The 27,109-nt window shown below is 56.1% G+C and overlaps 1 protein-coding gene and 2 long non-coding RNA genes across 5 annotated transcripts in view; 2 read left to right on the top strand and 1 right to left on the bottom strand.

Moving 5' to 3' along the window:
* Positions 1-27,109, top strand: part of KLHL29 (kelch like family member 29) — a 305,917-nt gene that overhangs the window by 276,598 nt on the left and 2,210 nt on the right. For both annotated transcript variants that reach the window (XM_077843976.1, XM_077843978.1), the window contains 8 exons: positions 5,436-5,574; positions 14,296-14,498; positions 15,192-15,451; positions 18,119-18,317; positions 18,462-18,644; positions 18,849-19,029; positions 24,296-24,489; positions 24,801-24,945. In XM_077843976.1, coding sequence (XP_077700102.1) covers positions 5,436-5,574; positions 14,296-14,498; positions 15,192-15,451; positions 18,119-18,317; positions 18,462-18,644; positions 18,849-19,029; positions 24,296-24,489; positions 24,801-24,945 — 1,504 coding nt within the window. The remainder of the gene's footprint in view (positions 1-5,435; positions 5,575-14,295; positions 14,499-15,191; positions 15,452-18,118; positions 18,318-18,461; positions 18,645-18,848; positions 19,030-24,295; positions 24,490-24,800; positions 24,946-27,109) is intronic.
* On the bottom strand, positions 593-15,438 carry LOC144281151 (uncharacterized). The gene is made up of 3 exons (XR_013349594.1): positions 12,653-15,438; positions 3,097-9,451; positions 593-944 (listed from the first exon to the last, which is right to left on the bottom strand). It is a non-coding gene; the product is annotated as an uncharacterized LOC144281151 (long non-coding RNA).
* LOC144281149 (uncharacterized) lies at positions 5,581-10,504 on the top strand. Of its 2 annotated transcripts, none has more exons than XR_013349591.1 (3): positions 5,581-7,725; positions 9,207-9,286; positions 9,671-10,504. It is a non-coding gene; the product is annotated as an uncharacterized LOC144281149 (long non-coding RNA). The 2 variants fall into 2 exon arrangements; XR_013349590.1 differs by having other exon boundaries at positions 9,182-9,286.

Genomic DNA, 27,109 nt, shown 5'->3' with positions numbered 1-27,109 from the left:
GGTCCACAGAGCCAGCTTACCTTGCCACTTAAAATGGGGTTTGAGATGGGGTATTTACAGATGTCCATCAGAGAGTGTCAAGAATTGGCCTCATGGCAGCACTGTTCACAATAGGCAAAAGGCAGAAGCAACCCAAGCATCCATCACAAATGAATAGGTTAACAAACTGTGGTACATACATATGACAGAATTGCATTCAGCTTTCAAAAGAAAGGAATTTCTGACAAATGCAACAACATGGATGAATCTTGAGGATGTTATACTAAGTTAAATAAGCTAGCCCCAAGAAGACAAATACTGCATGATTCCACTTATTTGAGCTACCTAGAGTAGTCAGATTCAGAGACAGAAAATAGAAGGGTCAATCCCAAGAGCTGGGGAAGAGGGAAGTGGATACAGAGTTTCACTTTTGCAAGATGAAGTATTCTAGGGATTGACTGAACAACGTTGTCAATGTGCTTGACACTACTGAATTGTGCACTTAAAAATAGTTATGATGATAAATTTTACTGCAACAACAACAACAAAAAAAAACAGAATTAGCTTTGAACGCTACCATAAAGGAGAGACTGACACAGGGGAAGTTCCATGAGCACTTGAGCCCTCTCATTTATTTGTGCTTCCTGTATCAGTTAGCTCTTGCTGCATAACAAGCAACTCTAAGATTTTTGTGGCTTAAAACAACGACCACTGATTTAGATTATGATTCTGGTCTGCAGTTTGGGCTGGACTCAGCTGATCTAAGTCAGGCTCAGCCGATGTTGGTGGGGGCTGGCAGGTGTAAATGGCTCATCTCTGCTCTATGTGGCCTCTTAGCCTCCAAAAGACTCACTCAGGCTTGTTCATAGGGTGGTAGTGGCAGGGATCCCAAGAGAGTGAGCAAAAGCAAGCAGATTTTCTTGAGGCTGTGGCTCACATGCGCACAGTGTCCCTTCAATCACATTCTGTGGTCAAAGCAAATCACAAGGGCAGTCAAGAAGCAAAGAATGGGAAAATGAACTCCGCCCCATGATGGGAGGGGAGACAAAGAATTTTTGCCATCTACCACACCAGTCGTATATATGCCAGGCCCTGTGCTAAATGTTAAAGATAGAAATATAAATAAATCACAGTCAAGTCCGGAGACATACACGTAAATAAGTCATTACAACATACAGTATGCTCTAAAGAAGAAAACATGGGTGCTGTGGGAGGATGGAGGAGTGTGAAGGGTGGTGGGATATGAGAGGAGGAGGGGGAGGAGGCAGAGGCTTGGGGATACAGTGACACCTTAACTGGTATTGCAGGACAAAATTGTAATTAGCCAGAAGAAGAAGGGAGGAGGAGAGATTGGAGAAGAGGGCAGGGAGAAAGGTGAAGGCTGGCAGCCTGGGGTACAGGGAGGCTTCAGTGGGGAGTGGAGGACACTTGCTCCCCCTGCTTGGCTTTAAAGGGTTTATTTAAGCAGAGATGGATGGCCATGTTGTTGGATGGCGTAGGGGCAGAAACAAAGAGACATCTTTGGAGGCTGCTGCCCTGACTCAGGTGAAGAGTGTGGTGGCTCAGAAGGGGGCCTGGGTGTTCCTGAGGCCAAAAGACAATGGAAGGCAGAGATTTCTAGGCTGTTAAAGAGGCAGGGCTTGGTGTGGGGAGGAGAGGAATCAGCGGGGAGATTCAGTGCCCCTGGGCCTGTGCTTTCTGCCCAGCAGTCTGAGCAGTAGAGTTCCCATGGTGCGGCCAGGTAAGGGGGAGGGGTCCTACAGGCACAGGTGGGGCATCCCACACCCAAAACCCCGGAGGCCAGAAAACAATACCCTGATATCAGCCAACAAGGAAGGACCCTGAGGTCAAGACTTCTCCTCCTCCACAAGCCTGAAGCGGTCAGATTCTTGAGGGTGCAGGGGTGCTACTGAAGTCTCCCCCCAAGGCTCAGCCCCCCCCCCAGGCTCCACCTCAAAGCCCCCAAACTGCCCAAACTGGGCACAGCATGGCTGGTTGAAAAGTTTCCCCAGGACCCCACATTCCTCCAATCCCCTCACACATCTCAGTCCTTGGCTGAGACAGAGGGGGTAGGTAGGGGTGCAGACAGGAGGTCAGCTTGTGCCTGGAGCCGGTGCTGACCTCCCGTGGATCCTGGGTCGCGATGCCCCGAGACACTGTCCCTCTCCAGCTGGGCACTGAGCCGGCAGCAGTAAGCACAAACAGCCTGATCAATACTCTGAATGCACTTGGGGCCCTGCTGTGAAAAAGGAATCCCCTGGTGAGCACTTTCATAAATTGAACATTTTTTTCCGAAACTGAGTAATCCTGCCCGGCTATTAAATCCAGATTTCCACAGAGTCAGAGTAGAAAGTGCTCGCGTTTAGACGGTGACCTGGATCTCCAAGCACCTCCCAGTTCCGACCAGAAATCCCGGGGCAGCAGGCAGTAGGGCCGGGCTGAGGCTGCACACGTCATCGTTGCTGGGACCTCGGTTGGAAGTCAGAGCTTTCAAAGACAATCAGAACGCTTTGGGCCCAGGAGGAGTGGTATTTTGTAACCACTGTGTTTTCCTGGCCCCCTGGGCATGGTTAAGGCAGCGGGCGTGCGTCTGTCACTCACTGCAGGGAGAGGCTGGGAGGCAACAGAGCAGGTGCCTCTTGATGCTCCAGGGGATCCAGCACCTAGAGCTGGGGCAACTTGCCCAGGGTCACGCAGCCAATTAGTGGCCAAGCTGGAACCAGAACCTGGATCCAGCTCTTTGGAATTCCAGCCTGGAACTCTTTAACCCCCTCACGACTTCACCCAAAAAGCTGACATCACCACCTGGCTCCTGTTTCAGGAGTGAATTCAGTTGGTGGCTCAAGTCTTGGAGCTGCTGTGTGGGTGCAGCAAGCCGTTAGCCTCCACCCAGCTGGACCCTGCAGGTCTCCCCCAATCACCCCGCATCGTATCCTTGCCCAGGCCACAAGCTCAGGCTGCAGGTCCCACTGGCCTCGCCTCCCGCCCAGGCCCCAGCCACCACCTCCCGCACCTCTCCCTACAGTGTCCCCTAGGTCCGCACCCCAACCCCAAACTGAACTCACCACTCCATCTCTTGCCGGCGTCCCCCCAGAAACCTAGAAGTAGTTCTCGCACCTGTGGCTTCCACGATCCCTCCAGCGCTGAGGGCCACAGTTTCACGGTCTAAATACTCGTCTTTCTCTGTCCTTCTGTCACCATTGACGCTCAGGTCTTTGTCACTTCCCACTTAGATCGTGAAGCGATCACTGCCATCGACGAGGCCATGGTGCCTGCCGCCTGTTGAGCACCTACTGTGTGCCCTGGCCACAGCTCACAGTTTACCATGGGCTAGCTCATTTAACTTTCAACAAGGGAGAAACAGGCTTCAGGGACACCTTCCCGAGGTCACACAGCAGATAGGAGGCAGAGTTGAGGTTCCCCCACCAGGCCTGGATGTGAGGCCCAGTGCTTTCCCATCTCCCATCTGGTCTCCAGCTTCCATCATTCCTCACGATCCCGCCTCTATCGCGGCTGCCAGAGGGGTGTGTGTCTGGCCTCCAGGTCCAAACCTGTCACTCCCCTGAAAAAGAATCCCAGGGTTCCCTGGTGCCCACAAAACCAAGCTGGAGCCCCTGGCAAGGCTCTTGAGGTCTGACCCTGCCTGTCCGTCCCCGCCCCCCCCAATCACCTTGCTTTGCTCCCTATCTGCCCCACAGGTGCCCTCCACACCCTCCACCTAGGGCTTTGGGCCTGCTGGTCTCCCGTGTCCAGGTCTTAGCACACCCACTGGGAGCCTTCCTGAGGCCCCAGCCTGCGGCCCACACACACCCCTGCAGGTGCTTGGCCTGATATGGGGTCAGTGGTGATTCAGCACTGCCACACAACTCAGACCCCTGTTCTCACTGTCTGCCTTGGTTCTCGGTGGAGCCAGAACCCAGCACATCCTCAAAAAGAAAGGCTGGCCTGACTGCAAAGCCCTCAAGCCCCTTCTCGGGCTCAGGGATTTTCACCAGGCTCTGGGAAGAGAGCAGGGAGCCTCTGTCCTCATTTTTCAGATGTAGAAACAGAGGCTCAGAGAGCACAGGGGCTTGTCCAGAGACAGAGCTGAATCTTGACAGGCAGCCAGTGTAGGCCTATGTGGACAGAGATGACTAGTCAGGCCGAGCAGGGCATGCGGAGGGTAATTCTAGAACACCAGCCCAGGTGCAGTATAGACCTGGAGGGCTCAGGGTGACGGTGAGCAGCTTGGAAGCAGGGCTCAGTTCTGCAGACACCCCACCCCCATTTTCCTGTCAAAGGACAAAACTCAGCCTGACAACAGTCCAGGTCATCCTGGCCCAAGAATCTGGGCCTCTAATGTCCACTACCAGCCACTAGGGGTTCCAGGGGGCAGGCAGGCAAGGCGAGGCTAGTGGGAGCATTGGTCATCTGAAGGCCCTAACTTTTGTTAATGAGAGTTTATACCAACGAACCGGGGTAGCTGTCAGGCTCTCCTCCCCCCTTCTGAGTCTTGAGGTGGGTCTAGGAGGCATCCCCAGGCTTGGAGCCCACAGGCCTGGGATACTCTGTGCCAGCCTCAGGTGCCCAAGACACCAGGCAAAGGTAGGTGTGCGTCAGGGTGGGAAAGTCCTAGAGGGCACTTCCTTGGACCTGCTGGGGCTGCAAGCCGGGCTCTCCCATGCTGAAGCCCCAGCTGAGGGTGGGAGCCCCAAGAGGATGACCCAGGGAAATGGGAGGAGGCGCGCGCAGCCTCTGCTTCTCTCCAGCCTTCCCCAACAGCCCCAGAGGTGTGCGATGGAAGGAGGGGCTCTCCGGGCTCCCCTTCCACCCCGTCCTTCCTCGAGGGCCCCTCTCTGAGAAGCTCACCCCATGCCATGGCTTGAGTGTTTAACATAAGGGACGCTGTTTTTGCAGGTTTTGTGGTTTTTATTCCTTTGAACCATATCCAGCCCATCTGACATCACAATGCCATGCTTTACTTGGTATCAGACCCATCAGCACTCATTGGCATTTGGAGAAGTTGTGCTGTAATTATACAATAGTTTTTAGTTGTCTGTGATAATGTATTCTCTATGTTTCCAATTGTCGGTATGGGAATCTTTTCCCCCAGCCTTTCAATTTCTGGGTTTGATTTTTTTTTTTTGTATTGTTTTGGTTTGGGGTTTTTTTGTTTGTTTATTTGTTTGTTTGTTTGGGGGTTTTCTAGTTTTGGTTTTGGTTGTTTTTGTTTTTGTTTTTGCTTTGAAAAGTTGTGGTTCCTTTGGTTCCGTGGCTCCTCCTGTTGCTGCTCGTTGACGCATTGTTTGTGACTTCTTTTGACAATCTGTGTTGAGCCAGTCTTGCCAAGAAACAGTATCAAGTATTTTCCTATTTCTCTACTTCTTGAAAGAAAAATTTTTGGTTAAAAAAAAAACAAAACAAGAAAAAAACCTCTTAATGGGAACCTGGCCCTGTCTGTCTTCTCTGTTCTGCAGAAATGTTGAAGGAATTGAACCAGCAGCGCAGAGCGAAAGCGTTTACAGACCTGAAAATTGTTGTTGAAGGCAGAGAGTTTGAAGTCCACCAAAATGTTCTAGCTTCCTGCAGCTTGTATTTCAAGGACCTGATTCAAAGGTTTGCCTTCCTTCCAGCTGTGGTCGGGTCTGTTCCTTTGTAGGACGCTTTTGTGTCTTTTCTCCTTCCCTCTCTTGCAGGTTCCTGAAGCGTGACTCCCTGTCACAGAGCCAGTAGCCATCTCTCCTCCCCCCCTCCTCCCGAGTGCCCTCTCACACACAGCCTCAGAGCAGCCACTGCCCCCAGCCCGCCCCACGCAGCTTTGCTGGTCACCAGGGGCCTCTGCCAGCAGTAGACAACACCCCTGCCCTGCCCCGAGGATCCCGAGATCTCAGTGGCTCACAAGCCCTCCCTGGGATTAGGAGAACTTTAGACTCCACTTTAAGGGACCACTGCACACCATCCCCGTTGGCTCAGCACAGGGTCCCAGGCACCATCATCACTGCTGTCGATAGTGAACTTAATGCCAGGAAAGCACATCGACCAGACTGCCCCCCAACCCCCTGCTGAGGAGCACAGGCGCCCCCCGGGGCCGCTTTTCCACAGCTTGAGTCGGGGAGAAGAGACTTGTAGCCGAATCCTCGTTCACGCTGCATGCCTTGATACTTGTACACTGAGCCCAAAGCGGCGTTGTCTGAGCACAGACCAGGTGTGTCCTAAACACGGTCTCTCTCAGCCTTTGCGCCCTCCCCTCCGCCCTCTGCCCCGGCTATTTCTACCTGAATGAGTTTAATGGTGCATGAGCATCTTTTTTTTCTTTTTTCCATTTTGTTGATTTTTTTTTTTAATTTGTCTGCTTCATACCCTCGCAAACAAGTCAGGGGCCACCTTCTAGCTCCTTAGTGAGGGAGAGCAGCCGAGGGGGCCGGCCCAGGGTAACGCTCCTGTTTCTCTCACCCATCAGCAGATTAATGCCGCTGCTCATTTTGCCTTGCAGCCTCTCCGGGGCGGACGCTGAGCTGGGACTTGGCTCAGAGTGGGAGGACAGGACCTCTGCTTGCTTCCCAATGCTGTGTTTGGACTTGCCAACTAACCCCAGAGTGACTGTGTTTTGTTTCAGGATGGCACACTGGCTGGCATCTCCTTTCCAATCTCTTGTGCCCGGCGTGCAAGCCCCACCCAGCCGCGCTGGCCCCAGCCGTGCAGGAAGGGGCAGGCTCTTTGTGACTTCCAGCCTCATGGACAGCTTGGGTCTCCCACCCCCAGTGCTTGGGTCCTCTCTGTCCAAGCACAGGGGTCAGGGGCATGAGCTCTGGGGTAAAGGGGCATGTCCAGTGGCTTCTTCAGGCCAAGGGAGGTCTTTGTGCTACCACTCTTGGCAAATTCTGGTGCTGGCAGTGACCAGCATCCTAGGGCCTTGGTCCCTGCTACAGACCAGCTGGAGAGCACAGAGCAGGCAGGATGCAGGGGCAGGTTGGTACTCAGTGATGGCCCAGCCCTGGGCTAGAGAGATGCGGGCCAGAGGAGAACAGGAGTCCTTTGACTGTCTTTAGAGACCTTACGTGTAAAACCAAACTTTTTCACAACAGAGGACACCACTTGGTGAGAACCCAAAAGTCATGAAGGCTTCTTAGGCCAAAAAAGAAGGAAGAAGAACATTCCAGGCAAAGGGTGGATTGCCTGGAATGTTCTAGAATACAAAGAATGTTCTGGAATGTTCTAGAACACTCCAGACAAGGCATGGGTTGCCTGGAATGAAAAGTTGGGACAGAGACCATCATAAGCAGTGTGGAGGGAAAGAGAGCCTTCCCAGAGATGGGTGTGAGCTGGGGTGAGGTAGGCAGGCAAGTCCAATCCCTGGGCTACAGCCCTGGGCTTGGTCTGAGGATGTGGGGACCATCGAGAGCAGTGGGAACAGGATGACCACCTGAAGGTGAAAGAACTGTAGGATGTGCCTCAGTGACCCTATCTGGAAAGGATGGGGGCGCTGGAGCTAAGAGGCAGTCCCTGGAAGGGAGAGGGCACCCCCTCGCCCCCGGGGAGCTAAGAGACCTGGGTCCTACACCGGACTCTGCCACTTGTCCTATGACCCTAGGCAAGTCACGTCCTCTCTCTCAGGCCTCAGGTTTTCTCATCTGTAAAACAGGAGGTTGGTTCCAATGACATCCAGGTTTCCTTCAGGCTCCAGCATCCCCGAGTGGCAGTGTCGGGGGGTGGGCACGGCCAGCCCTGCAGAGGCTTCCCATGTACCAGCCCCAGGATGTGAGAAAGGTGAGGTCACAGGGTGGGACGTGGGTCCAAGGACCACTGTCAGGGCAGAGCTAGCGGGGACGGTTAATTGAGCGTCTGGCATGGCAGGCTTGTGGCTGATGGATGCCCAAGTAGAGATGCCTGGTAGGCAGCCAGATAGATGGATCTGAGCCCAGAGAGGTCTGAGGTCTGGGGAGGCTCCATGGGCGTACAGGAGGGGCACTCACGGAGGAGGGGAGGCTGAGGCCGGGCCCAGGGGCGCCCCTGTGGTTGAAGGTCCCAAGGTTAATTTGCAGCCATTTTAAATTCTACTTCCCTTGTCCTAACCTTGGCGTACGTGCATCATCGTTCCTGCCCATAGCTGCAAACGAATTCCTCCTGTGGGGAGGAAAGTAGACTCTGCAGAGAGGTGATGTCCTCTCTGGCCACGTAAAATCCTGGAGAAGTGCACACTCTCAGGAGCAGCTGGTGCTACCACGTGATTTCAGTCTGCGTGCAGCGGCCAGGGTGGCCCAGGAGGAGAGGTGGGGCCCTGCCCGCTCCGCGGCTGCACTAGGGAACCAGAGAGAGTAGGGGCAGTCTGTGTCCACGTGGTGTCCCGGTCCTTACTCTCATGAGGGCCGCAGGGAGACTGTCAGGGGCAGGGTGACGCCTCCCTGCCGCCCCAGGACCCGCACCCCTGGGGGCTCAGGCTGGACTCCTGCCCACCCCCGTCCTGGGACCCAGCACACAGTCACCACTCCAGCCCCAGTGAGGACGCTGTCCCAGCCCCCAGCCAGTGGAGACCCCAGTGTGGACACCCCCTCACCCGGGGTCACGGGGCAGACATGGGGAAACCAAGTCATTCAGCGAACGAGCAGGAGCCCCCTGGGTGCCAGGTCTCACAGGAAACGCCAGATGAGGCAGGTCTGTGCCCTCAGCCGGGCGGGGGAAGGGGGTGGAAAGAAGTAAGAGCAGGACAGCAGACTGAGCACAGTCAGGGGGATAGAGGCTCACCGGCAAAGCGCTGAGCTGTGGGAAGAGGGGTGTTCAGGGACGGCCCCCGGATGTGGTGGCATCTGGCATGGGTGAACAGAGGATGGGAATTGCCCAGGCTGACAAGGGGGACAGAGCACGGCTGACAGACAGGAGCCAGCTCGGGACAGCAGGGTGTCCAGGCACAGCAAGGAATTCAGTGTCACCACAGTGCCGGGTGCAAGGTGGCGATGGAGGGAACGAGGCCAGCATAGGGGCCGGACCCCAGCCTTGGCCAAGCCTGGAGGTGTCACGGTCAGCTGTGTGTTCCATACGGATGACAGGCAGTGAGCGGGACAGCCAGGTGTCACGGTGTCCTCTCCCGACTAGCTCGGCTGCCCAGGAGCCCCGGGCCACCACCCCCCCCCCCCACTTTGCCCACAGGCTCTCTCCTCACGTGTGTATGTCCCTTTGGTGTGGCTGCAACGGCTTCTTTCCATAGTCTTCCCTTATTTTGTTTCAGACTCTTGTCTTTTTTCCCTGACAAGGCCACGACCCAGCCCACAGGGAGACGTGTAGAGATGTCTGATGTCATCCTGAAAATCCTCCCACTAACCCTCAGAAGCAGGTACCATTAATATGCCCACTTTGCAGATGAGGAAGTTGAGGCCCAGAGGATTTTAAGTAACCAGTAGGTCTGGGATGGGAATTGAGGTCTGACTCCAAAGCTCATGCTCTTACCGTCCATTTGCTAGCCCAGAGAGGAACAAAATTGTAGTCTTGTGCATGAAGTCTATAAGGAAAGAAAATAAAACTCAGGGTTGACAGTGTGGACAGATAGGCCAGGAGAAAGGATGCAGAGTGTGTGAGTGTGTGTGTGTGTGTGTGTGCGCGCGCTTGTGTGTGTGTGCGCGCGTGCACGCACACATGCACCCCTGTGTATCTGTTGGAAACATTTGTAAACTGGCCACTGGATCTGTGCAAGAGAAGACACAATCCTCACCTGAAACAGGTACCTAGGCTGTGGCCACTTGCCCCCGTCCCCGGGAGCAGGCCGTGTCCTCTGGAGTGAGGAGCACGAGAGGGGCTCCGGGCGGCCACGGAGAAGAGCACATGAGGCCGTCAGGAGGCGCAGAGCAAAGCGGTGCTGAGACCCCCGGCTGCCTCCGCACCCCATTGTCATCCCATTGAGTCCCTGTGACAATCAGAGGTGAAAGCACGGCAGGAAGAGGAGCCTCGGCTTTGTCCTCGGACAATGTGTGGAATAGGGCTGCGCCATCACCACACCTCGCTTGCATCCAGGCCGGAGGGGACCCCACCAGGATTCTGTGGACTGAGCCCCAGGCTTCAGGAAGGGGGAAGGCCATTTTGAGTGGCCATTAGAGCTAGTGGCGTTCTGGGGTTACAGCCTCCCAAGTCCAGAGGCACTTCTCAACCCCTCTGAGCAGGGCCTGAATCTGCCCTGGCTGTTTTGGGGAGCCCATGAAGAAGTCCCTTCACTTATCCCCAGGAGCCAAGGAGCCCTCAGGCATGGTTGGTGCCACTGGAGGCATTGGCTAGACTCCCTGGCCCGGCAGGCTGCAGGCCCCATCCCAGAGGACAGGGATAGTCCTTCAGAGATCACAGACGTACGGCCCTCCCTGCCAGCACCTGCGAACGTGGCGCCCAAGCCTGGGTGGGACAACAGGTGGAGCCCGGAGAAGAGCTGCCCCCATCACACCAAGCGGGACGGAGACCCGGCACTCTACCTTCCAGCCGAAACCCTCTTCTCACCAAGTCTGTTGGAGCCAATGGCACATTTGAACTCTATTTTCTTTTTGTATTAAATGAAAATGGATGGACACACTGATTGGGCCAAGCTGATTTTCACAAGCCCCATGGGTAGGCGCTGGGCTTCTCCCTCCATCCTTCTCTCCAGGGAAACTTAAAGGGATCTACCTAATTGAGTGACACAGATGTTGGAGGTAGGGTTGCCCAACAGACGTTAACACAATAGTCAAGCCATATGCTGCCTTTCCCTTCCTTCCCTGTGAAGTTGGGTGTTTGTGGGTGGCAGTCTGCACCCCTTTCCTGGTAGAACAGACAGGTGTGGCTGGAAGAGCAGATCATAAAAAGAGAGACACATCTCAGAGACCAGCAGAACAATGTGAGTCAGATGCATCGTCAAATCACCACGGGTGGGCCAGGGCCCGCCTGAGCTCTGAAGGTCCCCGGGACCCAGTGAGGCTAGCGTGGGCCGGGTTGGTGCCCTGGAGCTGGCGACGTGCCTGAGCTCCTACACACGCAGTGGGATGGGAATTGCATTGGAAGAGTGGGGTCATCCTCCTGAGCAGGTCGGGGTGCCATCCATATTCACCACCTGCTCCATGACTGCCCCCCATCCATCGCTGCCCCACAGATCTCCCCCCATTATTCCAGATCTAACTTGCAAAATGAAAGCATTTGCTCCCTGAGGTGTGTGAGGGGTAGACAAAGGACCAAAGTCTGGAGAAGGCAATGCTTAACCACATGAGCGAATTGCTGATGGAGGGATCTCAAACGCTCTAATATTTGGGATGAGGCATTCCTGGTACATCCACAGACCCAGGCCTGCCAAGCAGAGGCTGTGTCACTACCCTGTGAGAAGGTGAGCCTGGGGGCTTTAGGTCTTAGGACAGAGCCCCAGATCCTGTGCAGGCTGGACAGCACCAGCCTACCCCATACTCCCACCCCTAGTGTTAGGTTCATGGCCCAACCTGACAAGGCTATCACTGACCATTCCTACCCTGTTCCACCCCACTCCAAGGCCATGTCATGCCACACTAACCAGCAGCTCCCAGTACCCCATTGCTGCTGAGTGGAACAGGATGCTTGGACCTCAAGAGCCAGCTAGGACAGGGACAGAAAAGTCAATTATTAAGGACATGGCTCCCCACCGGTGACCAGGGCCACCCATCAGGAGCAGTGCCTCCCAGGGGATCCCTGCTCATGGGGAAGAGACCTGAGGCCCAGTCCCAAGACCGTCTGATGACCAGCAATGGAGAGTCACCACCAGCCTCTCTCAGTACCACAGAGGTCTTGCATAGACCATGGACTCGCATGTGCAGATGAGCCACACGAGGCCTCACTGCCTGGGGCCTCACCCCCTATAGATCTTGAACTCAGCTCCCCACCAAAGCCTCCATTACGTTCCCAAGTATTCCTCTGTAGTCAAGTGGAATGGTCATTCTGCCCATGACGTCTGGTATCTGGCCCCAGGGGCCTCCAGCAACTCCCCAAAGTTCCTTTGTCCAGCAGCCCCCTGCTTTCCACAGGCAACTCACAGAGGTCCTGAAGGAGCAGCTACAGCTAACCCTGGACAGCACCCATGATGATCAACGCCCCACGTGCCTCCTCATGTCATCCCTGTGCTCGTTAGCCATCCAGGCACCACCCTGTCCACAGGACCCTCCCCATGGCTCAGACTCTGGGCAGGACAAGCATCTCCCACGAGCATGACCACAGTTGTTCCATCAAACTCTGCACTCAGGACTTGCCTGGCCTTCCATCTGCCCAACACACCTCCCCACACTGGGGGTTCTCAGGGTCATGTGTCGTACGCACTCCTGGGTGTGTGTGTGTGTGTGTGTACACAGCTGAAGTCCACCCCAGCCCTTCACAGAATTGGAGCTCTGCTGAGGAACCGTAGGTGGCGGGAGGGCCAGCCCAAGTGGAGGCAGCAGTGGCTGGGGTGCCTTGGGAGAAGGGGAGCAGCCTGGCTTTGGCCCAGCCCGCAGAGCAGGAAGGCTGTGAGGAGGGGAGGCCAGACGCAGCATGTAGGAATGAAGGCAGAGGCCGCAAGGCCGGAGTAAGAGGTCGACCAGATGGCCTCTGAGGCCTGGGGTGTTAGATCTCTGTGCTTTCAAATGATCACATAATGAACTATTTTTATGCTTAACAAAGTTACCCGAGCATGAAAATCTATCCCGACAGCAGAGGACTCGGTGTGTTAAGTCACTTTAAAAGTCACACTCACCGTGTATACGTGTGGGCTCGAGAAGGGGCTCTGCTCAGACCCTCGGCTCAGGCAGCACCGTCCCCCGCGAGCCTGGAGGCAGTGTCATTACCGCAGGCCCCGGTGCCATGAGCTGTTCTGTGGGGAGGGGAGCCCCAAATGAAGTCACAGCTTCCTCTGTCCCCCGCCCCGTTGTATCGGTGCCTTAACAGCCCTTGGTGGCCAGACTGGGGAGAATGTTGCTCTCCTGGTGGCATTTGCGGTTCTGTTGTGTAGAGCAGTCTCCTGGGCAGTGTTTCCAGCCTCTGTCACGTGAACTCCACGGGACTCTAGACTTCCTCCAATTCAAGCCTCTTGTTTTGCAGAAGGGGAGCCTGAGGGCCAGAGAGGCCAGGCCCGCCCGCCGTGGCAGGGCTGGGGCACGCAGGCCCTCCGGCTGCCTGCCCACGCAGGAATCAGCCTCCCTCGGGGGGCTCCAGCTGCTGGACACCTCCCCACCCCCACAGCCCGCCACCAGGGCGCCCCGGGGACCGGTCACGAGGGTCGGGGCCCCTGGCCTCCTCAGGAGGGGAGACGCCAGCGGTCACTTCCCAGCCACGTGGCAAGCGCGGCCTCGGGCAGGAGCAGGACCCGTGGTCAGAGTGGCCGAGACGGGGTGCCAACCAGCCACCTCTGACAACCTGCCTCCTGACTCTCAACGCTCGGGGTGTCTTTCCTCCTGGTCACTTCTGTACCCGTGTGATCTCTGCTTCATCTTGTCTGTTTCCTTCCAGGTCCGGCTGTAGGGCGCGGCTGCCAGGCCTTAGGAGCCTTTGCAATGGTTTTGTATTTCTATAGACACCAGATACGAACATATTTATATATTTGTGTCCCTCCCCCGCTCCCCCAGTTCCCAAGCCCGATGCACACTCTACACGCAGGCCACCCTGACCTCTGACCCCGTGTTCCATGTGGCAGGAGGGCCCCCCCCGGGCCAGGTCCCAGGTCATGGCTGCTGGCTGTCTGTGGCGGAAGTCCTTGGTTGTTCCCTTCCCCTCCCCCGGCTCTAACCATTCTGTCCGTCTATCTCGTCTCGTCCTCAGTTTCAAAGCAATGTCATGAGGGCTCCCTTTCCATGCCTAAAAGGAAACAATATGCTTTTGGAAGTAGGCGGGGTTGGAGTCCGGGTTCCGGGACAGCTTGGGGCGATCGAGGGGCGTCTCCGGATCGGCTGTGTCCTCGGCCGGTTGGGAGCCTGGGTCACGCTGGCGGCCCTCCGCTTGGAGGCAGCCGGGCCCCCCCACTTCCCCGGGGCCGGGACCTGCTGGCCGCGGGTGGCGGAGCCCCGGGAGCCAGCAGCGGGGCAGAACCGTATTGTTTCCCTTTGAGGCCAGTCCTGGTCCTCGTCCCCATCCACAGCTCATGCTTTTTGATTTGCATCTTTTTTTGCATGGACATGCCAAGTAGTGATAAGCAGGGTTTTCTGTTCTTTTGGGCGTCTCTGGTCAGACTCTTCTCTTTCAGATCCTGTGTCAGGTCGTTAGGTTCAGGTGTGTCATTGCCGTGTCCCTTGAGTCCTAAAATGAAGGGCGTGACCGAGGCGAGCAGGGAGATCTAGCCCTGTGAGGAGGCGGCGCTGTGGCCGCAGGGTGGCAGGTAAGGGACACCCTGGTCTCTGTGCCTAGGTCGGTGCAAGATGGCAGCCAGTGCGGCCGGGAGAAGCTGGAGCTGGTCCTGTCCAACCTGCAGGCCGACGTCCTCGAGCTGCTGCTGGAGTTCGTCTACACGGGCTCCCTGGTCATCGACTCGGCCAACGCCAAGACGCTGCTGGAGGCGGCCAGCAAGTTCCAGTTCCACACCTTCTGCAAAGTCTGCGTGTCCTTCCTCGGTGAGTCTGCGGAGGGTGCGCCCAGGTCGCCTGGAAGGGGTGGTGTGGATGGGCACGAAATTTGAAATTCGCCGGGCGTTAGAGGGAAGAGCTGTGTGTCCAGCTCGGGGTGCAGCTGGATGTCACAAGGCCGTTTGGAGATGAAAATTCGGACAACTGTATGCACCAGCACAGACCCAGACACGTCCAGGCAAAAATAACCATTAGCCAGACCTCAGGAGAGCCGACTAGACTGATGCCAGGCCCAGAGGCCAGGTTGGTGAGGCTGAGGCCTGCAGGAGGCGGCAGGTGGGCATATGAGGGGTGTTTCTGCTGGTGCCATCCTCAAGTGGGAGCCTGTCACAGTTTTAGAAGACGCTGTAAGTCTCAGCATGACCCCTGCCCTCAGCCCAGGCCCCAGCTCTGAAGCCACAGCAGTGAGGAAGCTGACGCTCCACACCTCACATCCTCAGTCCTCCTGCTGGGACCTGAGGTAGGGAGGCCCCAGGGTAGGCAGCCTGAGACGGGGCCCAGGAAAACCCGAATGTAGATCCACAGCCCAGGGATGCCAGAGTGGTCTAGTGGGGACCCCAGGTGCTGAAGACAGGTCCCAAGGACGCGGGTTCCGAGACAGATCCGGAGTATCGGGTGATAGGAACAGATGGCCGCCATTCCAGGGCCCTGTGGTCAGTGGCCCTGTGCTCTTGTCCCCAGAGAAGCAGCTGACGGCCAGCAACTGCCTGGGGGTACTGGCCATGGCCGAGGCCATGCAGTGCAGCGAGCTCTACCACATGGCCAAGGCCTTCGCGCTGCAGATCTTCCCTGAGGTGGCGGCCCAGGAGGAGATCCTCAGCATCTCCAAGGACGACTTCATCGCCTACATCTCCAATGACAGCCTCAACACCAAGGCCGAGGAGCTAGTCTATGAGACTGTCATCAAGTGGATCAAGAAGGACCCCGTGTCCCGTGCGCAGGTAGCCCCCCGCCCTGACCCTCCTCCCCCGCCCCCCCCCCGGCTCTAGGGCACAGTGTGGGGATGGCGTCTGGAGCAGGGGTGAAGGAAGGTGGCCGAGGCAGGACCATCTGGTCTGACCATCAGTGGGAGCACACAGGAGCCTCCGGGAGCCCAGGGGCAGAGAGAACTGCCCCTGTGGCCACAGAGAGGTGAACGGAGGGATGAGAGATGAGAGGTCAGTCGCCAGAGGGTTGCAAGTGCTGGCCTCCCACCCAAAGGAGACACAGGCCAGCCAGAGGCCACGGGGCCAACAGGCCGAAGCTCCCGTGACCTCAGACGGGCAGGAGGAGCCCCACCCATGCTGCGCTTATTGCGGAGGTGGGGAGCACCCAGACCAAATGGAAACCGTGCTGGAGATGACAAACCACGGCACACACCACACAGCAGGGAAGGCTAGTCCCTCAGAGGGGGCAGCTGGAGAAATCGGAGGCAGGAACCAGGGCAGAAGGAAAGGAGGGCAGGGTCCCCAGGAGGGGCTTCTGGGTCACCGGACATCAGTCGCACCCCATTGGGATCTCCAGGCCAGAAAGCACCAGCCGAGGGCCTTGCTCAGGATGGAACTGCCTTGGTTCTAACATGTGAGGGGCCCCCAGGAGCTAGGGCAGACCCAGGTAGCTCTTGGGAGAGCTCAGAGGCCACCTGCCGAGCAGCAGAGGGGAGGCCAGAGCCAGGGAGACTGGGGCCCAGAACGCCTCAAGGCAACTGAGCGTGGACGACAAGGGTAGTTCGTTGCATGGGGAGTGGGAAGTGGCACAAGGGAGGGAGGGATGGGCCAGGCGCTGGGATGGGCAGCATGGGGCTCTCCACCCTGGCCCAGCCACTGCACCCAGGAGAAGGGGGTTCTCCGATCAGGCGGGGAGGGGCAGGATTCCTTCCTGGAGAAAGGCAGTCCAGCAGGTTGGGCAGCTGGAATAGTGACTGCCCCATCCACCACAGCCCCCACATCTGGGTCTCAGGCCCCCACCTCTGTCTTTGGTTGCCTGCTGCATGCCTATGGCCAACGTCCCCCAGGCCCCTCCAGTTCGTACACCTCCAAAGCCACACGTCTTGTGTTCCTTCCCTCAGTTCTGCCCATCACCCAGAAGCCCAGATTCCTCCCACGCCTTCCGTGTCCGATGGGCCGCACGCTGCTGTCACGCGTCACCTCTGTACCTCCCTCCGGAGAGGACCTACTTCCTCTCCCCATTCAGGCCCTCCTCTCACCAGCATTGCTGAGGTTGTCCCCCGAGTGTTGGCCCTGCCTTCTGTCTTCCCCACCCTAGATTGGTCCCCACCCTGCAGCCTGTGTCCCGAAGAACACATCTGATCATGTCATTTCTCTGGTGAAAGCCCCTCGTGGGGCAGCCCGGGTGGCGCAGTGATTTAGTGCTGCCTGCAGCCCAGGGTTTGATCCTGGGGACTCTGGATCGAGTCCCACATCGGGCTCCCTGCATGGAGCCTGCTTCTCCCTCTGCCTGTGCCTCTGCCCCTCTCTCTCTCTCTCTCTCTGTGTCTCTATGAATAAATAAATAAAATCTTTTAAAAAAAAAGAAAAAGAAAGAAAGAAAGAAAGAAAGAAAGAAAGAAAGAAAGAAAGAAAGAAAGCAAGCCCCTCGTGGGCTCCATCATCTGCTCTGAGGGAAAGACCACACCAGCCCTGCTATCGGGACATGGGCAGGGCGGGGGGCCAGGCTGGTCTCCTTAAGCTCTCCGGTGTCATCTCCCCTGCCCACTACACCCCACCCGCAACAAAGTCCTTGCACAGCCAACAAGAATAAGCTCCGCAGAATTCCCCAGATGCACCTTTCTCCACGGTCCGATGTGTTTCTATGTGCTTTTGGGCATCCTCCCCGCTCTCCACCTGAGGCCTGGAGAAATCTGCAGCCCTTCCGCGCCCAGCTCAGACGTCATCCTCTCCAGGAAGCCTCCTATCCTGCACCCCCAAAACTCCTGACTAGACTCCTCTTTGGAGCCCCACTAGTGCCCTCTATGTAATGACCCCCTTCCCCCACCTGCCATTTTACTGTGCACCCCCGAAGCTCAGAGACTGGGTCTTATGGGTGTTAGTGACACTCCCACAATTGGTGTTGGTGACACTCCCACAATCAGGAGTGTGCATGAAACTAAAGCCAAGTGGTGAGCAAAGAGATTGCCAGGCAGGAGGGGATTGAGTCGGTTCATGAAAAGCCTTCGCTGCAGGTGAAGGGGTCCTGGTGCCAGTCTGAGGCCATGGGATGCCACTCCGGGAGCCTGTTGGGGCTGGGGATTCGCAGGCTCTGACAGGGGTGCCTTCCTATCAGCTTTCCCGGGCCCTCCCGCCTGTTCCTGACTTCCTGCCCCATGAACACCTCTTCAGGGCTCAGGATCCTCATTCCATTCCCCCTGCAGCCTGGGGTGAAGCAGAAGCCCAGGACCTGAGAGGGGGCAGGGAGGAATGTGGCGAAGAGGCAGGTGGCTGGTTTGCCCCGGGGGGGGGGGGGGGGGGGGGCCAGCACACCCGACCTCCTGCATTCTTCGCCTCTGGCTGATGGGAGCCCCCACTGCCACTGCCTGGGCCGCGGCAAGCCGTGTCTATACTCAGTATGACTCACCAGAGCTGGCTCCACCTGTATGACCCCCTTGCGCCCTGTGTCTCTCGCCCCTGCAGTACGCCGCGGAGCTCCTGGCCGTGGTCCGCCTCCCCTTCATCCACCCCAGCTACCTGCTCAACGTGGTTGACAACGAGGAACTCATCAAGTCGTCCGAAGCGTGCCGGGACCTGGTCAACGAAGCCAAACGCTACCACATGCTGCCCCACGCCCGCCAGGAGATGCAGACACCCCGAACCCGGCCCCGCCTCTCGGCAGGTATGGAGGGACGTGCCCTGAGCACCCCAAACACAGGAGCCGTGGGGTCAGCCCAGGACTCTGGGCGGTCACCCCGGAGAGGCGCCAGGCGCCAATGCTCACAGTGTTGAGGTGTGTCCGAAAGCTGTGCGTCTGTCCCTGCAGGTGTGGCGGAGGTCATCGTCCTGGTCGGGGGCCGTCAGATGGTGGGGATGACCCAGCGCTCACTGGTGGCCGTCACCTGCTGGAACCCACAGAACAACAAGTGGTACCCCCTGGCCTCACTGCCTTTCTACGACCGAGAGTTCTTCAGTGTCGTGAGTGCTGGGGACAACATCTACCTCTCAGGTGAGGCCCCTCGGGGCTGGGCTGGGGACCGGGCACAGACTTCCTAAGGGCTCCTCTCCCCACACCAGGGCTAAAGAAAGCCAAGGCCCAGAAGTGTCCACTCTGCAGGTGCAACCTTCTCTTCTGCCCCTGGGGCTGGGCCCACCTGGCCGTGGGCCTCCCTCACTCCCTGCCTGCTCTCTGGACCTCCCATACTGCCCACAGGTGGGATGGAATCAGGGGTGACGCTGGCCGATGTCTGGTGCTACATGTCCCTGCTCGATAACTGGAACCTCGTCTCCAGAATGACGGTCCCCCGCTGTCGGCACAATAGCCTTGTCTACGATGGGAAGATTTACACCCTCGGGGGACTTGGTGTGGCAGGCAACGTGGACCACGTGGAGAGGTAATGAAGCCACAGTCACGAAAGCTAAAATCATTTTGCTCCTCCTACCCAGCACCGACCCGGCTGAGGCCAACCGGAGACGGGACGTTTAGAAGGCGATAGTCCCGGGCTCTCCAAATGCGGCAAAGATTGAGGACTGAGAATGGTGAGGGGGCGGCAGGAAAATGACAGCTGCCCACTTCTGGGATGAGACACTCTTGTCCCACTCAGGGGTCAGATAAGCTGGAGGCCAGAGACCCAGCTGTGGGCTTTGGCCGACCTGCCTGCGCAGCTAGGAGGCACATGGGGCCTGGAAGTACCAGCCCAGAGCCTCCCAGGGATGTAGGGCAAGGCTGGAACCGATGGCCCAAATGTGTCCCACGTCCGTGGTTGTGCCTCCATGTCCCTGCCGAGCGGGGAGGCTCCACACCCGGGGGAGCCCCTTCCTCCCTCTTTTCCGCACATCCCAGGAAAGCTGCTTGCAACTCGGGGAACAATCACTGCATGTGGGTCTGGCCAAACGTCTGGAATTCTCCAGAAGAGAATACAAAGCCATGGGCCAGAGACCAGGTGTGTAAGCCTGCCCTCTGCTGGAAGGCCAGGCTGGCTTCCTTGCTGAGGCCCATTTACAACAGGCCAGAGTGTGGGATCAGATGTAGGCAGAAGGGACATAGGCTGGAGGTGGGCACCTCTCGGGGTGCAAATACTCCGTCTTTCCCTTGGAGCTGGAGACCATTCTTGCCGAGAACCGACACCTGGGGGAGAAGCCGCAGAAAGAAGTCAGGAAGGCTCATGAGTCAGCAGCAAACAGGGGAGGCCTCAGCACTGTCCCGCTTTTGGAGAAACTAGTGCGTCTGAGAGTAGCAGGTTAGGCCGAGCTGGCCCCAGGTGCCAACCCAGGAGGGCACAGCTCAAATCACCAGAGCCTTCACTCCATGTCCCTCCCTCATGCTTGCTTGCCCACCACCACCCTCCACCCACGTCATCAGCTGTCACGAAAAGCTCGTCTTCCCAGGTGACAGCATCTCGCCTGTGGACCCGCACGTACCCCTCAATTTGTATTTTTCCCTCGGTGGCTAATTGGACACTTGACAAATGTTACAGCAAAGATAGTTTCAGAGTGAGACAAGCTCTGGATGTTCACTGTGGGCTTTTAACTCCCCCAAGTGGAGCCCAGAGATGGCTCAGTAACGACATTTAATTGTCATATTGATTTGGAGTTAATGGGGAATCCCTGTGTGATTATGAGGATATTAACACTGCTGCTGAACCAGGGTCAGCCCTGTTGCTGACAGCCTTCTGTGGGGCCCACCGCACGGCCCGCACGGCCCAAGGCTTCCAGAAGCACCGGCTTCCGACCGTTCGTCATCCAATAATAAACACATGAAAAAGGAGACATTCTCTATGTAGGAGCAAAGTGAGCTAGATCTGTCATCCTGTCTTGCTTTTGTCAGCTATTTTTAATCTCCTAAGATGCTGATTACTCATTTTGCAAACTTATACTTGTTGATAAATACAGGGATTTGTTCGAGGATCAAATGCACCAAGGAGGGGGGGGACAAGCTCCGCTCCCCTTGGGCTCCAGAGCGGTTCTCCAAGGCTGGGTAGCAGCCTCGACCGGCCTGCCTGGGGGCCAGGGCAGGGCCTTTGTTCCGCTGTGAGATAGCAGCTAGGGCACCGTGTGAGCAAGACCACCTGGGAACCTCAGTAATAACGGGTGCCCTGAGCCCTGCCTCAGCCCTTTTGGTGTCCTGCGGCTGTCCTTGCAGGGACAGGACCTCTGGGTGGTGTGCATACAGGTGGGGTGGAGGATGCCCACTGCTTCCTGAGGAACCTAGCCGGAGCTCCTTTGGGCAAGTAATTTCTGTGCCACATGGCGGCAATGATGAGAATCCAGGGTGACAAGAAGGTCAGGGTAATGGGGACAGACACGAGGGTGCTTTGTTCCCCAGGAAGCACTAATGGTAGAAATTGCTCTTATATTGATAATGAATGAGATATATGGTACATTATAATTATATTACATTACTGTATTACAGGAATAGAGCAAGATTATATAATTATAGATTAAAACAACAGTGCAATAGACAAACCTGTATTATATCATTATATAAATAACTAGGTCTAATACTTCATAGCAATATATTGCACTAGCTGTGGTTACCGGATAAATGATAGCAGAGTGCTCACTCCACAGGGTCATTTGCATGTCATTAGCATATCCTTCTCAAGCAGGAAGCTGACAGATTGAGCTGAAGGAGGGCTTGTGGCTTGGCAATCAGCCACCTGGAATAACAAGCTCTCGGGAAATTCGCATTTGGCGGAATGTGCCATTATACCGAAAGCCTGAAGACTAACAGCCACATAATCTTCCACTGTCACCCAGCTCCTTCTGCAGGAGCTCGTTGGATCTCTGCCATATTGGCTTAAGAAACAGATATCTGAACTTCTGACACTGTCCAAAAAGACACTTACTCCATTGCCTATTAGCCACATATCATTCGTCTGGGGCTTAATTGAATCAGCCCCTGCTGCCCTGTAAGGTACTTCAGCCTCTCCTCAAATCCTGAGTCTTCGCAGGCACAGAGCTGGACATCTCACCACTGTCCCCTCACCCCTGTCTCAGAGCCAGGGGCACCGGCCGAGAGAGGCCATCTTCTGAATCACTGAGCTTGTGCCCCAAGGAGGCTCCTGGGGAAAAGTGGACCCCCCGCGTCCTTCCCAGGAAAGGTGTGCTGGGACAAACCCAGCCCACCGTAGAGGCCTCAACTTGGCTCCAGGACACTCGAAAGAGCCATGTGGTGAGCGGTAGATGGGCCACCAAGTAGAAGGTCCAGAGTGAGTGCTTGTGAGAGCACCCCTGCAGGAACGATTGACAGAGACACCCAGAATGGAGATCCAAAAGCTGCCCCGGAAGACCTCAGATATCCCAGTTGCTTGACCGGTCAGTTAGATCCCAAGTCTCTCTCCGTAAGGTGCTTCCTGTTGTCACTTTTGTCCTCGCTTTGTCTGGGATTCACATTCCATCACTTTTCTGTGCTCTTACTTTGCCACTTTGTCCTGCGATACACATGCCACAGATCTGTTCGATCCTGTAGCTCTTCCCCTTCTCCATGCCCACCCCCGGAGACTGAAGGCTGGTGGGGAAAATCCCACCATCTTGTAGATTGGCCCCCCTACAAACGGAAGTCCTCCAACTACTACCAAGTCCTTCGTGCTGCATGCCCCTGTCAGCAATTTCTCCCACTCTCAAGCGCATGTGTTTCTCATCTCCTCCTTCCCCATCAAGGCTCTTATCCCATGGACTCCACTACCCCACCAACGCGGACTCCTGCTTCACAGGTGGAGCCATCAATCCAGAACACTGTCCTCTCCCTGCCATCAGTCCTGCATATGTACTGACACTCATGCCATCGTTGCCTTCCTCTCTCATGCCCATGTGGATGCCCCTTCCCTCTCCACTGTGGATCCAACCTACATCCCCCTACCAAGAGCCTCTCTTTATCAGCTCTTCCCTCTCCTTTCATATATATTGAATCTTTCCTTATCCATTTGGGCTCCTTCCTATCAGCATGTAAACACAAGTAAACGTTTCCCCCTAAAATTAAAACAAAACCCATGGTGTGCTAGAGTTCATTCATACTGGCTCCTGAGAGCTGATTATTACCTTTTTAAGGAATTCTGCAAGCTAGTCATTAGTTACAGGTATTAACTAAAAATTAAGTCATTTAAATTAGAATTAAATAGATTATACTGAAAAAACAAAGAAAATCCATACTCAAAACTCCTCACTATCATTTTTTAAATACTATATATTTTGTACTGTCTATGTTCTGGAGGTCGGATCTGTGTGTCTGTATACGGTGGGGATACTGTCCAGCAGTAAGCTGTTGTGCATCTCTTCCCAGTGGCATGTTCAGCTATGTACCACTGGTAGCTTGAAATCGGCCAAGATTTCGAGCTACCAATTTCACATCACAGAAATCAGCAAGTGCTATATATCAGGACTTTTTGTCTCGGGAACTTATTTTGAAACATTCATCAGCGTGCCACCGATAAAAGCCATCTCTTACCTCCATATGCTTTTCTAGGTCCCACCTTCTCTGCCCCTTTCCCAGCTAAGTTTCATGCAAGAGAAGTCTCTCCCTGTCACGTCCACTGCCTTCCTTCCCATTCACTCCTCGATACACAAATAGCTCAGCACCTCCCATTCTGTATCGAGTACCCTTGAGAAGACCCCCAGGAACCTGTTTGGGACTTCTTGTCCTCCCACCACATCCCCACCCATGGAGCTGTGTCCTTTGTACTACCAGCCCTCCAAGGACCCCAGCTCCGCTCCTCAAAGCCAGCATTTCCCCCAGAGTGTCCTCAGCCTCGTTCTCATCCACACACTCCCTGTGAACGCCCTTACCTCTGTGCCAGTGATCCCAAAGCTGAAGATGTAGGTCGCACACGAGCCACCCTCTGCACATCATCCTCAGTTCATTACCCACAGATGCTTTAAACTCCCCACGAAGGGACGCCTGGGTGGCTCAGTGGTTGAACGTCTGCCTTTGGCTCAGGGTGTGATCCCGGGGTCCCGGGATCGAGTCCCACATTGGGCTCCCCACAGGGAGCCCACTTCTCCCTCTACCTGTGTCTCTGCCTCTCTCTGTGTCTCTCATGAATAAATAAATACAATCTTTAAAAATAATAAATAATAATAATAATAATAATAAATAAAAATAAACTTCCTATGAATAAAACTGAAATCATCTCTCTCCCTTAAACTCCCCAACCTCAATTCCCTGTCCACTGAGTGGTGCCCCCTCCTTCCGATTTCCCAAGCCAGAGCCCGGGCGTCATCCTAGGTAGCCCTGCCTTCCTTAACGGCAGCATCAGTTCATGACCGGCTCCCACTGGTCCACCGCTCCTGTTCCACCTCCTCTTCCCCCTCCCATGGTCCAGCTCGCTGTTCCCCGGGTTCCAACCCAGAGCTCGGGTGTCCGGGAGATGCTCATTGCAGCCCTGTTGGCGAAAGGGTAAGAATGAGCGGGATAGAGAGGAATGAAGGGCCTAGGAGCCGGGCAGCCGTAGCGAGCAAGGGAAAGGAGCCGAGAATCGGCACCGAGGTAGCCCGCCCGCGAGGGCAAGGCTGGGCCAGCCGCGTGCGGTCAGGGGCCGTGCGGGGACGCCAAGGGCGGGAAGCAGATGTTGGTGGCTGCCCACGTCCGCTGCCTTGGTTGTCACCCCTGCCCCGCACGCGGCCCATCCTTGACGTGGGGCCCTTGGTCTTTCTCCTCGGCAGGTACGACACCATCACCAACCAGTGGGAGGCTGTGGCTCCTCTGCCCAAGGCCGTGCACTCGGCCGCAGCCACGGTGTGTGGAGGCAAGATCTACGTGTTCGGCGGCGTGAACGAGGCGGGCAGAGCTGCCGGCGTCCTACAGTCTTACGTTCCTCAGACCAACACGTGGAGCTTTATCGAGTCCCCGATGATTGGTGAGAAGCGGCCTCTCCTCAGCCGGGCCCGCGCAGCCTCCCCGCCTCCCTGTTAGATCCGCAGTGTCCCAAGGCCAGAGGCCCCCGCGCCCAGTGGTCGCACAGCCCTGGGGGGGGCTGACCCCACCTCCCGGACAAAGGGCCAGCTAGGGCGCCTGCCTGGTGCCCCCTGGCCCTGGGCCTTGTCCTCAGGCTAACCTGTGACCCTGGAGGGCCTGCGGAGCCCGTCCTCGGAGGCCCACTGGCAAGGAGAGGGTGGGAGGGGGAGGCCAGGGAGAGGTGCCTGACCGCCGGCCCTGCTCTCCTCACAGACAACAAGTATGCTCCTGCTGTCACCCTCAATGGCTTCGTTTTCATCCTGGGCGGGGCTTACGCCAGAGCCACCACCATCTACGACCCTGAGAAAGGGAACATTAAGGCCGGCCCAAACATGAATCACTCTCGCCAGTTCTGCAGGTGAGGGGCTCGGGAGGGGAAGACAACAGGAGAGGTTGGAGCACAATAGCGATTGCCCCCATGTGGCGAGCAGAACAATCCCAGGCCCAGAGCAGGAGCCCCTCCAACCACGGGTCTGGACATTAGTGCCAGGGCAGAACAGGAAGTGCCCAAGGGCAGCCCGAGGCCCCCAGGCCCAACCCTGTGGCCCCAGCTGACCCATCTCAAAGCCAGCGACGATGGAGGGCTTCTTACAGGCACCAGCCCCGGGTCTCTGGAGGCCACACCTTCTCTCGGGACCTCTCACCCAGGACCACCTGCCCCATTGCAGACAAGCGGTAGTGCCAGGCCCACACCTGTGCAATGCCCTACATGGGACAAGTGACCACCCAATCCAGGAGCCATATGAGGCACATCCGCCGTGGAGTCTGACAGGGCAGTCCCCACAGGAGGAGAGAGGTAGGGATCAGAGTGTGGCTGGGCTCCCGGTCGGCTTGGCCCTGTGGCCCAGAAAAATAGTAACTATCTTGGGCAGTGAGACAGCAGATCCTGCTCTTCTAGCTCCACCCTTTCCTGGATTGAGAGGAACAAGGAAATAAAAAAAAAAGACGTCCCAGAAACCCCCTTGTCAGCATTCACATAGCAGATCTCTGCTGAAGACATCTTGAACCCATGCAGAGGTGATCACCGAACCCTCAGTCTGAGCATTCGCTGTTGGCATAGCAAAGCTAGAAAAGCTATAACCTACTACTCACGTGTCTTGTGACCTTGGACATGCAACTTCCACTCTCTGGGGCAGTTCTCCTATTTTCGAAGCAGGCCAGATAACCGCGGAGTTCCTAATAGCATGAAGATTCTTGGGCCTTACTTTCCTGTCACATACTCCAAATGGTGGCAGGGTGCAAGCCACTCTGAATGCGCTGTTCACAATAAAGGCAACTGGAGTCTGAGCACCACTTGTAGGGAGGACTTCTGTGCCTCGGCTGAGACTAACAGTGGGCACAGAAAGACTTAATGCCTATGAGGAGATTTAAGCTGGGTCTTGCAAAAGAAGCAGGGGAAAGATATGCCACCAAGGGAGCATTCTGAGGGCCCCTGTAGCATGCAGCTACAAGCGATAAAGCTAGAACTCCAGGTAAGATGTCTAGACCGACACGTTCTATATCAGGCTCAGGATTTCAGAAAGAGGTGATGACTTTGCAAGGGTATCTCTTCAGTTTCAGGGGACAGTCAAGAAGACAGGCCATTAGCTGAAATGAGAGAGAAACTGGGGCTGGATGCATGGGTCTTACTGTAGGTGTGATGGGGTCACTGAAATGCTCTAAGACGGTAGGTGCAGGCAGGAGCAGGCTGTGGTGCTGTCAGCGGGAACAGCTGGCTAAGATGACAGGACGGTGCCAGTGTCTCGTGGTATGGGAAGGTGCTCCAGGCTGCCACAGTAACCACCCTGCAGAGAGCACACCAGGCCCTCGCAGTCATGGGTGGGCAGCAGCACGGGGTCACTCATGCTCAGAAATCACAGTGGGAAGTTGGGACTCTGAGCGCCTTGGCAAGTGTGAATCTCCCAGTCAAGTAGTCAGTGTTCAGTTATGACTTAGCTCCTTATTATCCTGTCTGCCATCATTCTTGAGAGTCCTCCACTTGGAGGGGTATGAAGCCTCTGTATGGGCCACGCAGAATGACGTTCAGTAAACAGCCAGTGAAGTGAGTCAGGTGCCTGTACACAAGGCTGTTCTCCTAGCCACCTTCCATCGTCCAGTAGGGCCTGGGATGCCCAGTATACATCAGCGTCACCCACAGTAAGCACCATATCCTTACTGGCCCTAGAGGCAAGGTATTCTTCTTATGCCAGTTTGGGTCACAGGACAGAGAAAAGCAGTGAAACCCCCTACAACTTTTGCAAAGGGGGAGAGGCAGCTTACACCAGGACAGGGTATTAAGAATCCATCTCCAGGGGCACCTGGGTGGCTCAGTGGTTGAGCATCTCCCTTTGGCTCACGACGTGATCCCAGGGTCCTGGGATCCTGTCCTGCATCGGGCTCCCCATGGGGAGCCTGCTTCTCCCTCTGCCTGTGTCACTGCCTCTCTCTGTGTGTCTCTCATGAATAAATACAATCTTAAAAAAATAACAAAAACAAAAAGAATCCATCTCCAGGCCCAAGCTGGAAGTTAAGTGGCTAATTCT

This window comes from Canis aureus, chromosome 12 (assembly GCF_053574225.1).
Source record: "Canis aureus isolate CA01 chromosome 12, VMU_Caureus_v.1.0, whole genome shotgun sequence".
NCBI classification, from domain to species: domain Eukaryota; kingdom Metazoa; phylum Chordata; class Mammalia; order Carnivora; family Canidae; genus Canis; species Canis aureus.
The sequence above is the reverse complement of the archived record's forward strand: the minus strand, read 5'-3'. Positions and strand labels throughout refer to the sequence as shown.